The sequence below is a fragment of the Zootoca vivipara genome, chromosome 2 (genome assembly GCF_965207765.1).
Source record: "Zootoca vivipara chromosome 2, rZooViv2.hap1.1, whole genome shotgun sequence".
NCBI lineage: Eukaryota > Metazoa > Chordata > Lepidosauria > Squamata > Lacertidae > Zootoca > Zootoca vivipara.
Genome location: NC_142584.1, coordinates 102,353,297 through 102,365,136, shown reverse-complemented (window position 1 = coordinate 102,365,136; position 11,840 = coordinate 102,353,297). Strand labels below are relative to the sequence as shown.

The following is an 11,840-nucleotide window of genomic DNA, read 5'->3' as shown; positions in this document are numbered from 1 at the left end:
AGTGTTTTGGCTCTGCCCACGGTAGAAGCCGGTCATTTTAGGTCCTGGCAACTTTGCCTCTCCTCCCCTAGCAGTGTGATGGAAAGCCATTTTGAGAAAGGGCATCGGCTCCCCCCCTTGCGGATGAATATGAAACTGCAGCCATTTTTGATCAGGGCAGAACGTCCACCGCTTTCCTGACGTACCGTAGTTGTTTTGTTGACAGAGCAGTAGCTGGTGTGAAGGCATATTTTAAGCGAAGTGAATTAGCTAGTTCTACTAATACTTTTTTAAATTAAAAAAACACATTTTAAGCGAAGTGAATTAGCTAGTTCTACTAATACTTTTTTTAATTAAAAAAACACCTGACATAAAGCCCGAGTTTTTTTCTTTCTTTTCTTGGAACTCAAATGTTCCTAGACATGTACAGAGTGCCTTTTTCAGCGGCAACGTAATGAATCGTCCTCGTAGGTCAAGAACCATCTAGGTAAAAGCTCCTCCTGCCTTTCAATTATATGTATAAAATAGAATATAGAACAGCTGCTCTCAATTTCAGTAATGAAAGCCAGTTGAACAGCATGTAAAGCCCATATTGAGTATGTAAAACCAACATTCGATATCCTCCTCACACCTTATGCAACCAGTGCCTGAGAGCTGCTGGTAGCTTTTGTATAATCCTCTACCTTTGAGATTTACTTCAGGATTATGAAGTAGATCCAAGAGCACAAATTCGGGTTTTGTTTCAAAGAGGAAGGGCAACACCTTTGCCCATATTAATTCCTCAAAAACTTGTACATCTTGAAGGAGATACAACTTCACAGGCTTTTTTTAAAAAAAAAACAAATGAGAACATGACAGCTGGTAAAGAACTTCCCTCCCCATCCTCTTTTCCTTTTGTACCAGTGTCTTTTTTACATAGCACATTCCCTGCCTTCAGACTTGCTATTTTGACATGTAAGCCACTCTACAAACCTTTTTAAGTTAGCAAGCAGGCTATAAATGCTTTGCATAAATAAACGAGGAAGTTGAACACAAAGCAATGTTTTGGAGAGAACAAAAAACTGGATTGGGGGACTGACTTGTTTTGAGTCTGAAAGGCTGAACCTATTTTAATAGGTTGCTGGAAATCGGTGGTACTGTTCAAGCAGCTCCCAGTTTATATTAAAACTCTCAACATTCCGCTTCCTCATCCCCTTTCTCACTGTATAATGGGAAATGGTGTATCAGTAAGGGAGGGAGGAAAAAAAAAGACACTACGCACATTTAAAATTAGAAATTCACAATTTATTTCAAATAAACAATTTCAGGAAAGGGAAACTGCAAGGGCTCTTTCCTTTGCCCCTTCCCCTCCTAATGCCGGAAAAGTGTTGGCAGTTTCTTGAGATTGCTTCCCCCCCACCCATACCTCAGTGAGGGACAGAGCAAAGGCAGCCATGATAATGTAGCACTCTGCATAATAATAAAAAAGCTCCCATAGCAGAAGCTACTACCTGAAAACTTGGAACAGTCCAGACTTGAGTGAGCACACATAAGAACTTTCCTAGAAAAAGCTATTGAGAAATCTGATTTTTTGAAACAAAAACAAGTTTTGAGTGAATTGAGACAGTGCAATAATAAGAGAACTCTCCAGTTCCTGAAGAAGTCACATGGCACACAGCTGACATAAAAATTTAGGTTGTCAACAGAAAACTGGTCGCTGCTGCAGAGGAAGGAGTGCTATAGAGAGAGCAAGTATAAAACTTGATTAGAGCAGGGATGGGGAACTTTTGGCCATCCAGAAGCTATTGGACTCCCAGCTCCCATCAGTCTCAGCCAATGGTCAGGGATGGTGTGAGCAGCAACATCTGCAAGGCCAAAGGTTTTCCCCATCTCTGGATTAGAGGAACTCTCTCCTATTGAACAGCCTCTTTTGGTGTATATGTATGCAAGCTTTTGAGTTATAGAGACTTCTATTTGCCAGGAGATTTGGTGTAACTTGAGAGCTCGGTTTGTTCAGTATCAGAAGTTGTGCAAAGACAGTTTTGGATCTCTTTCATATAGAAAACTGTGGCAGGTAATACTAAATGTAAGCGAAAAACCAAAACAAAGTCAGCATTGAAGGTGAATCAAGCCAAGTTTTAAAAAGTAAGAGTGATAGGATGACAACAGGTGCCAGGCTGGCTGAGAGTCAAGCCTTACAGAAAGCGACAAAAAGCTCCCAGTTTAGGATGTTAGCCTGGTATGAGGAAAATGTCCTTACACTCTGAGCTCAGGTGCCACTAATTCTTAATTGCTGTCTTGCTATTCCTACCAGCTTGTTGCAGAATGGCAAGGATTTTCTGAGGCAACAAACTGTTTTGAGTTCTGCTTTAGAACCATTAGCTTCTTTTTCCAGAGTGAAGAGGATGCTTTCCTATAGCACAGCCTAATCTTATCAGTGGCAAAACCTCTCTGGCAAAGTCTGAACATAATGGAATTCTAATACAGGGAGCCTGTATCGGGGAAGAATAAAAATGCTGATCTATCAACTGTCTGGGACTTAAAAGTGTTAGTTTATACATATATGAATGCTACCTGCTCTAAACTGGGAGGCAGCTATTAATACGCGATGCAATACTGGCTTAATATAGCACATCTAAAAGCACTGTAAGGGGTTGGTGCCAGCCATGTGGAGGCTACAAGTTTTGAAAACATGACTTTTTAACATTGAAAGTTGTCAATGTGCTACCATCAAGTTGACCAGCTACAACTGGATGTCAGATGTAAGTGCAAAGCCACACATCACTCCCTTTTGCACTGGACAGTTCTGAGCTACAGAAAACATGTGTGACTTAACTTCTCTTATTCAATGAGACCCACCGCTCAGTCTGAATGCAAAGTTTAAAGATAAAAAGATCCTCATGTCCTTCAGAGGCTGAACACTGTGTTAAGCTAGCAGGAGATCAGGTCAGCATTTAACAGAAATAAGTCGTAAGCCATACCTTCCCACAGCTCTTCTGGTCACAAGGCTTATCTTTATCCAACTGCAGCTGGGTTAATGAAATAATCCCATGCTAGCACTTTATGCACCACATCTCATCAAAACAATAACAAAATGAATGCTAACATACTGTGCAATTAAAATCACACACACGCTGAACTTCTTGCACTTTGCTAAAAGATTTTCGTCTGTTTCTATATATCAAGGCCCAGATTGGACTTCATGCAGAGAAATGGAAAACATCTACAGCCAAGAGAACACAATCACATGATCTCCGCTTACAGCAGATAAGACATGGGTTAAAAGGAGCAAGCCTGATGAGGTCATCGTGCCGCATCAGCTACAAGAGACCTATAAAATGGCCAATGGAAGAGAAAAGGTGAACAAAGCAGGAAATGGGGGGGGGGGGCGGAGAGAGAAGAGTTTCTCTTCACGGTACTTTTTCTTAGCCTAGTACACACACCCCCTTTTCAAGGCCCTGCTTGCGTAATCTGTGGTTAACTGGCAATGGGGTAGGAAGAGAGTAATATTAAAAAAGGTACTAGGGTCATTTACTAAGGAAGCAAGCAGGTAGTTGGTATTATCATTTTCCTTGGAGTGCTTGAGGTAGTATTAGCAGCACGTGAAGGGCGAAAGGGTGGCATGGCAGATTGCTCCCACCCCCCAAGAGCTAGGACAGGTCAACATCCAGAAATGCTAATAAAATAGCTCCCGCTAAAAGGCCAGAAAGGTAGGTGCATAAAGCACAGAATAATGATCCTAGCTTGCCAGTCCTCCCTTGTCCAAACCAAAAAGATCATCAATCAATGTACAAACAAAAGTTCAGTGCAACATTTTTTTTTTTTAAACAGGTAGCAAGATGTTATTTCAAATCGAATCAGAGTAACTTCAGGAGAGAGCCAGCTGTTCAGTCTTCTTTTCTAGGTGAATAATCAACTTAAGCAGGCATGTTGACCATGCACTATACATACCCTACACTGCACGGTTTTTTTACTGTTTCGAAACTGGCCTCCCACATGAATGCGAGGAAAATTTGACCTTTTACACATTCAAGTGTTCGGAGTCCCCTACTAATAATAAGCCACCCGTGAACATAGGTTTGTATCTGGCCAAGTCCTACTGAAATTAATGGGACTAAGTCAGGCCCATAAATTTGAATGGTCTACTTCAAGCAGGACTAGTGGTGGATACAACTCCTTAATATTCATTCAGCTTCATTCTCGCCAATTTTGCTGGCTGTTTTTCAGCCAGCCATAGTTTCTAGGACAGTGGTGTACGTTTACCATTGGCACATGTTTCTCAGGACTTGTCTTATGCTGCCAAGATTTTTCTTTACCCTCTCCACCCCACCCCACCCCTTACCAAGCACTATGTTAAGTGCAACAGCTTTCCCTCGATACACAGTGAGGAAGTCTGGTCTTGTCAGGGCAAGACAGGGCCAGGCTTGACGTATCACCTTACAGCCATGTCAAAAATCAGGTTGTGTATGACTGGACTGCACAGATACGCAAGGCATGGATGGAACGTGGCTTGTCCTTTTGCCTCCAAGCAAAGCCAGTGCCTGCTACAATGCTATCAAGAGGCAAGGTTGTGTGTTCCCATAACCCCTCAAATGATTTTAGTTTCGGCAGATGAGATCAGTCCAGAGAAACAAAGCAACAAATCCACGCAAGAGACAACCTAAAGCTGATGGGACATCAGGACCACGACTGTTTCCCATGCTGGCCTGAACTTTGCCCAACTGCCCCTGCATAGCCAGGGAAGAATAGGAGAGCTACTCGGCCGTACGCTGACCTCTGGCCGCAGCTGTTGTCTCCTAGGCTAGCACTGTTCACGTCATGTAGTCACAGGGCAAGCAGCAGAGCACACATAAGAGAGGTGCCAAACAGACAGCTGGACTACTTCATAGCCTTCAGCGCAAAAGAGGATTTGGAGGGGAAAGAAGAAAAGCAGCCATTTAGTTTACAAGCAGCTTATTAAAAAGGAAACACTCCAATTCCAATTTATTTTTAAAAAGGGTTGTGTGTTATTCTAGGGTTTGTTTTGTATAATTGTACAACCGTTTGAAAATTACATATGTTTGTAATGATCTAACACTATTAACAGCCATTCGGGGGAGGAGGAAGAAGGAGGAGGAGGAGAAGAAGAAGAAGAAAAAAAATAAAATAAAAGAACTCCTTCCCAGAACAATCCAAGAACCGGGGAGGAAAACGTCCCAGAAAAAAAAAGGTGCCAATCTGAACTCCAGCCTCTAGCCTGGCAAAAACGAAAAGCAGAAAGAGAAGAGAAAACAGAAGACTAAGCTGTGGTGCTAGCTCGTGTCTGGCTTGCAAGGGGAGGGTGCAGTTTTGTCCTCCGCCCTTCTCTGTGGTGGGGGCGGGGGCCAGCTTCTCGTGTTGCTTCTTCTGCTGCTGCTCTCACCGCCACCTCGCTCTTTGCGCTCACCCCTGCGCCCTGACATCTCCTGCTACTTTATGTGTCATGGAAGTCTTTCAGCAGGGTCCTTCTCCTCTGCTCGGCTATGTGCATCTGATTTTCCAAGTCCTGGGTGGGCAGAGAAAGAGGGCGTGAAATCAGGTTAATTTCTAGTTTGTGGTGGCAGGGAAACGGATCCACAGACTTGAACGATAAGCAGAAAGGAGGGAAGGAACACCAGTCATCTCTCTTGGTACCAGTCTCCTCACAGAAACAAGCCCTCTTCAGGTATTCAAGTCTAGATAAGGAATAGCGTGGTAGTTTGAGAAGCAAAAGTGTGCAGTCAGGAGTCAAGGGGGCATATCCAGGACGAACACCTGAATAGGGCTAAGGTTGTGAAAAAAGGATGTGTGGTTTAGAATAGGAACTCAAAACTTCCTGGTCCCAGTGCCTCGCTCTATTAATCACATCAAGTAGTTAAGAAAATAACACCTAACTGGTGGTCCTTATAGAAGCCAAAAATTGATATCCATTAAAAAAATTCACACGCACCAGCTTGGATCTAGAATTCCAACAACTGGAACTCCACCAAGAAGATGCTCCTACAGAAGGAGTGTGCCTGCTGAAAAGCTGGACTAGATAGTTGGGGGATTCCTCCCCCCCAGTGCACTTGGGGAGGTTGTTGGGGGGGGGACTGGTGAAACCTGTCTCCCCTCTTTTTCCTCAGAACAGAAGATGCACTGGAAGTCAGTCTCTGAACAGAAAGTGGCCTCCCATTCATGGAAGGAGCACTCTAGGTTGTGCCTATCGCAGTTGCCGAGATCAACCCAAAAATATGTGGGCATTTTCTGCTAACTGTACAGAACCTACAGGTGGCAAGAAAAGGACATCAAGGGATCTGGAGTGCCATCTCCTCCAGCCCAGTGCCAATTCCTCTGCTTCCTCATAGGATTTGCTTAAGCCCTTCTGTGCAGGTAATGAGCTCCTGGGATGAGAAGATGAGGTAGCAGGAACAACGCTTGTTTACTCACCCCTCTGTCATAACTATCTGCTCTCTCCACCTTCCATGAGAGGTTTTCTATTTCCGCTTCCAGCTGAGCCTGTTGGTATTCAAACTGAAAACATGAAACAGATTGTTGAAGGAAAGAGATACAGGAACAGCAGCTTCTCGTCATCCTCATTCTACCCTACATCTGCTGTTACCATTCACGCCAGAAGGCTCTTCTGAAAAGAATGAAATACAACAAGCAAAAACCGAAGCACGTACAATAGATGCAAAGTCATTTCGCCCGTTCTGATGTGCAACAGTACAAGAGCACCAGGAAGCTTATGGATTCAAAGCTGGGCAAGTTCCCAGTTCAGAGCTCCTTATGTATAATCTGAGGGATATCAATCAATGGTTACGTGGATGACGGAATCCAGGAATTTTTATTTTTATTCATTCATTCATTCATACCACTCTGGCTGGGGAACATCAGTCATTAAAAACTTCCCTAAACAAGGCTGTCTTCTAAACGTCAGATGTTTATTTCTTTGATATCTGATGGGAGGGCGTTCCACAGGGCGGGCGCCACTATCAAGAAGGGCCTCTGCCTTGTTCCCTGCAACCTCGTTTCTCGCAGAAGGCCCTCGGCGCTGGACCTCAGTGTCTGGGTTGAATGATGGGGGTGGAGACACTTCTTCAGGTATACTGGGGCCAAGGCCGTTTAGGGCTTTAAAGGTCAGCACCAACACTTTGAATTGTGCTAGGAAACGTACTGGAGCCAATGTGTTATGTGGTCTCGGAGGCCGCTCCCAGTCACCAGTCTAGCTGCCGCATTCTGGATTAGTTTTAGTTTCTGGGTCACCTTCAAAGGTAGCCCCACGTAGAGCGTGTAAGACTTTCGTAAGTTAAGAATGCAATAATGTAAGAACCAGTCATGCACTGAAGGCTGTTCAAAATGAGGACGGCTCCTATTTGATTGCTACATAAGATGTGCTAGTAATTTAAGGTTTCCTATAGGACTGTGGCAGCGGTGCTTGGATGGAAGTGTGGAGTGGCAGCTACTGGGGCTACCACTGCCACCAACCTGGAGCTCCCCTGACCTTGCTGCCGCCTTTCCCCACCCCCATTCTGAAGTGGCACAGCATCTCCACCAGCACAGAAAGCCCTGCCCCCTTTATAAGTCTCTGTTGTTTTTACAAATTGGTAAAATTGGGAAGATTAACAAACAAAGCTTAAATAGCACATTGACTCATCTTTTACTTGCCGAATGCAGTTTGTTTTGTATCCCCTTCCTTACGAAACAAAAGCAAAGCAGCAAACAGAAGCAGCTATGCAACTCTGAAGAAGAGGAGAATACAAAACTAGGAAGCTTAAACAGTTACTAGGAAGATTCTGAATTAGTGAGTCATCTCCCTGTAAATAAAAATAACCATGGAAAGCGGATTTGATCTATATAGTTTTAAAAATGCATATCCCACCACTGCTGTCAAGAGCATACGGTAGCTAACAACTAACTAATCAGCATACTGTACTTAATCTATTACATTCTCTACTGTTTTTCCTCTGCAGAACTCAACAGTGGTTCACATGTGGTACCCAGGTGGTTTTCCGTGCCAACCCTGCAGTTAGAACCTGCTTAGCTACTGCAGTTGCAATTCCCGTAACGTGACTCTGGACTGTTTCCAGCTATCGGCAAGAGGCCGGACATTTCCCAGCTCGGTTCTGTAAGAAATTTAGGTGACCATTAAACACGGAGCCACAAGTCCTTACCAGTTTCTTTCTGGGGCCAGATTCCATGTAGTAGGCATATGGATATGTGTACTGCAGCGTGTAACGACACTACAATGAAAAGAGAATGAAAGGAAGACAGCTGTTGTTGTTTTTAATGCCGTGTGCCTGCACAAATGTTCTCTGTGTGTCTTCCAAATGTCGGGGACGCCCGTTTGTCAGTTCTGTGAAGACTGTGCCCACCTTCAGCAGCTAAACCCGCCCAATGTGCTATATACAAGGCCATCATGCAACACAGCAAGCAGAGGCAGAAATAAAATACACTCTCTACACAAAATGAATGGCACGCCAGAGTGGAGATTCCCAAGGGATGCAGTAGCCACAGAGCTTCAGCAGGCTGTGTGAAAAAAGTGAAAGGTCCACAATACGCTCCCTCACCCTAACCTCCCCACCAAGCAGCTCCAAGTGGTGTTAAGCAGGTTAAAAACAACCCACCCCCTAATCTATAATCCTGCAAAGATCAACCCAGAGTGCTAAGGAAGACTATCTGGTACCTTCCTTGGCAATAGCTTGCAGTTGATGCCAGGCCCGATTACTATTTAAGCTCTCACAATCAACACAGTTTAAGACCAGCATATACCATTGCCACCCCCACCCCAAATTTGGAGGTCTTTAAGCAGAGGCTTGACAGGCATATGTCAAGAATGCTTTGATGGTGTTTCCTGCTTGGCAGGGGGTTGGACTGGATGGCCCTTGTGGTCTCTTCCAACTCTATGATTCTATGATTCTAAATATCACCCCATCCTCTTTCTGCACACAGTGGAAAGCATCTTACAATTAACAGCTAGGCACGCCCACCTTAGCTAGCAGCTTTGCTGCATTCTGTAGATACTGCCAGTCTATCCACGTTCCCAAGTTGTTCATCACCCTTTCTTGTATCTTCTCTTGAATTCGCTGGTATGTCTGTGCCTCCAGCTGTAAGCTCTTGTTGTGGTTTTCCCACTGTGAAAATGGTGTAAGGTGTAAGACGACGATGAGGAATAAAGGGGAGGGAAAGACAGGCTGGGAAACAGCAGGCCACAGCAACGCATTGGAAAAGACTGCACGGAAGCACCTTAGAATGCAAAGTCCCTCCTTTGGAAAAGGCAAGATGTACCAGAAAGCAAACATATCGTTGCTGCTTTCTAACAAAATATTACCACGTTATCTTTCGGTAAGTGACTCCAGAAGAGCTAAGACAATTCCATTCACATTAGCATTCCCACTTCAAATCTGCAGCGATATCAAACTGGAGCAAGGTTTTGCCACGTTTTAAATAGAAAAGCTTCCTGAAGCAATGTCTGAAGAAAGCAAAGCTTTTCATATATGCCCTTTTTTAATTTGTGATGTGGAACACACACACATATATGCAAACATCGTATTTCCATAATATATTTTGGAGGGGACAATCTAGGTGTTTACACAATGCAGATACTTGATTAAATAGGGATTAAGAATGACAAGCCAAGAGGCAGCTTTAAGCAGTTTTGGTGCAGAGTTATGCAGATTTACAGAAGGCAAACTGTACACTTGTAGGAAGATTCCACTGCAGAGCACCAGAAAATTTTAAGCAACCTATTGCTCTTGGCTTCAAGGAAAGAGCACTCTCATTACAGGACAGGCAGAGATTATCACTGAAAAGGAGCTTGCTTCTGGAAGAATAACCTTGAGGAATGATCTGGATCTGTGGCTACAGAACGTTTTGTTCAATGAGCGCTTTCTCACAATCATCATTAGCATTGCCCTTTGCATAAGGTGAGGTTCATGAAAAAGGCTACAGTTAGCTCCAGCCAAGGAGATGCCTCCTACCCTTTCAAAATAGAACAGGTACTTCTTAAGGGCCTCCCTGGCCTGTGCTTGCTGACTCTGGTTTACAATATCAGGATTCTCTTTGTACCGACTGCATTCGTAGTACTCGCTGCCATGAGTCTTCCAATCCCCTAGACACATCCAGCAGAAGTCTGCAGAGGACAGGAGAGTATACGTTATTGCACAGGGCAATAAATAAAGCAATGCTTCTTTGAGGAACGAGATCAACACCTCTCCCTCTAAGTGGCAAAGATGCTACCATAGAGCTTGCACATTAACTAGAAGAGCTCTATGGGACCAGTGGGATAGTATCCAAATCAGAGGGATAAACATTTGCCCCAACTTTAACACACAAAAAACCTGGTGCTGTCTGCTTACCATGTTTGCATTTGGAGCATTGCTGGAGGAGAGAGAGAGGTGGGGGAGAGAGAAGGCATTAATAAGAAGCAGGCAATGATTTCACCTAAAATTAAGCAGTATAGGATTTCTGATCTTGTCCACAATCTACTCACCATGTGATTGCAGCCACCATTCTTTTCAATACAGATATTGCACTTGGGACACTGGAGGGAGAGGGGAAAAGAGAGGACACAGCTTAGATTGCCCCATGTGTTTCAACAATCAGGAGTTTGGTCTTTGACAACTCTTCATACTCCTCCCTTGTGCAAGAATTCTCAGGCCTGTCTATGTCGTCAATCCCTTTTCCCTCTCTTTGCTTGGACACAATTATATTTCAGTCTTGTTCTACTTGGGAACAAAGGAAACTGCCTTACACCAAGATTTGCATGTAGGTATTAAGGTTTCAGCCTTGGAATCTCCAGTTAAAGAAGCCACAGATCCATGCTAGGGAAAACTTCCGCCTGAGACTTTGGAGACCCACTGACAGTTATGTTATATGCTACATGGCTAGATGGACCAATGGATAGATTATAAAACATCTCTTTACCATAGCTGCCAAGTTTTCCCTTTTCTCGCAAGGAAGCCTATTCAGCATAAGGGAAAATCCCTTAAAAAAAGGGATAACTTGGCAGCTATGCTCTTTACTTCCCTTCAATGCTATCCCATGCTGCCCAATATTTCTTCATTAGTTTCTCCTTACATTCGATTTACTTTGCACATTCTTCACCAGTACTACAATTAAAATGCCTTCAGATTCCTTTTACCTTCTGCTCACACTTCCTTTCTTCTAGAGTTCAGGGTTTCTCAAACTTGGGTCTCCAGCTGTTGTTGGACTACAGCTCCCATCATCCCTAGCTAGCAGGACCAGTGGTCTGGGATGGTGGGAATTGTAATCCAAAAATAGGTGGCGACCCAAGTTTGGGAAACCCTGTTCTAACTTGTCTAACTTCTCTCTAGTGTGATCTGAAAAACGTAAATAAGACCTGGTTCTCCGTTCTGGGAGATCCAAGTATCAGGTATGCAAACAGGAAGATTAGACCAATACTTTCCACCCACCCCTTTCACCTTCTTTCCATTTTGTGTAACTGTGCCTTTAGTCTGCTTGGTGGGCACTGGTGAGTCATGTATTAGGAGGAGATGGAGATGAGAATGAAAGAAGGGATGGTACTAGGTAGGGGGCGAAATGTTCTATACTCAACATTCTCTATTTAGAATACAGCACACATTAGCTATAGAAACGTTTGAAAATAGATTGAGAGAAAACCATAAACAAACATCGAGCATGTAAGAGCAGCTTGCTGCAACCCCCCACTGAAAAAAACTGAAAAGGAGCAAAGTTATAAATGGAAAGGTCACTCCCACACACACACTTACATCTTTAGTGTGAGCACTGATATAGTTGGCTGTTTCAGAGTCATCTGCACACTTGGTGAGCCATTTTCGAATGGTGGCACAATCTGTGGGAGCATGGTACATCTGCCGACACTTGAAACTTAAAACAAAGAGAAAGGCATGTCCACTTTCCAG

General features: G+C 43.8%; 1 protein-coding gene across 4 annotated transcripts in view; it reads right to left on the bottom strand.

Annotated features, from left to right (window-relative positions):
- Nucleotides 1-1,241: 1,241 nt before the first annotated feature.
- Nucleotides 1,242-11,840, bottom strand: part of ARIH2 (ariadne RBR E3 ubiquitin protein ligase 2) — a 35,850-nt gene continuing 25,251 nt past the window's right edge. For all 4 annotated transcript variants that reach the window (XM_035106824.3, XM_088662589.1, XM_088662590.1 and 1 more), the window contains 8 exons: nt 11,688-11,805; nt 10,427-10,477; nt 10,293-10,314; nt 9,915-10,066; nt 8,925-9,068; nt 8,109-8,177; nt 6,385-6,468; nt 1,242-5,482 (listed from right to left, as the gene is read on the bottom strand). In XM_035106824.3, coding sequence (XP_034962715.2) covers nt 5,411-5,482; nt 6,385-6,468; nt 8,109-8,177; nt 8,925-9,068; nt 9,915-10,066; nt 10,293-10,314; nt 10,427-10,477; nt 11,688-11,805 — 712 coding nt within the window. In that variant the 3' untranslated portion in view covers nt 1,242-5,410. The remainder of the gene's footprint in view (nt 5,483-6,384; nt 6,469-8,108; nt 8,178-8,924; nt 9,069-9,914; nt 10,067-10,292; nt 10,315-10,426; nt 10,478-11,687; nt 11,806-11,840) is intronic.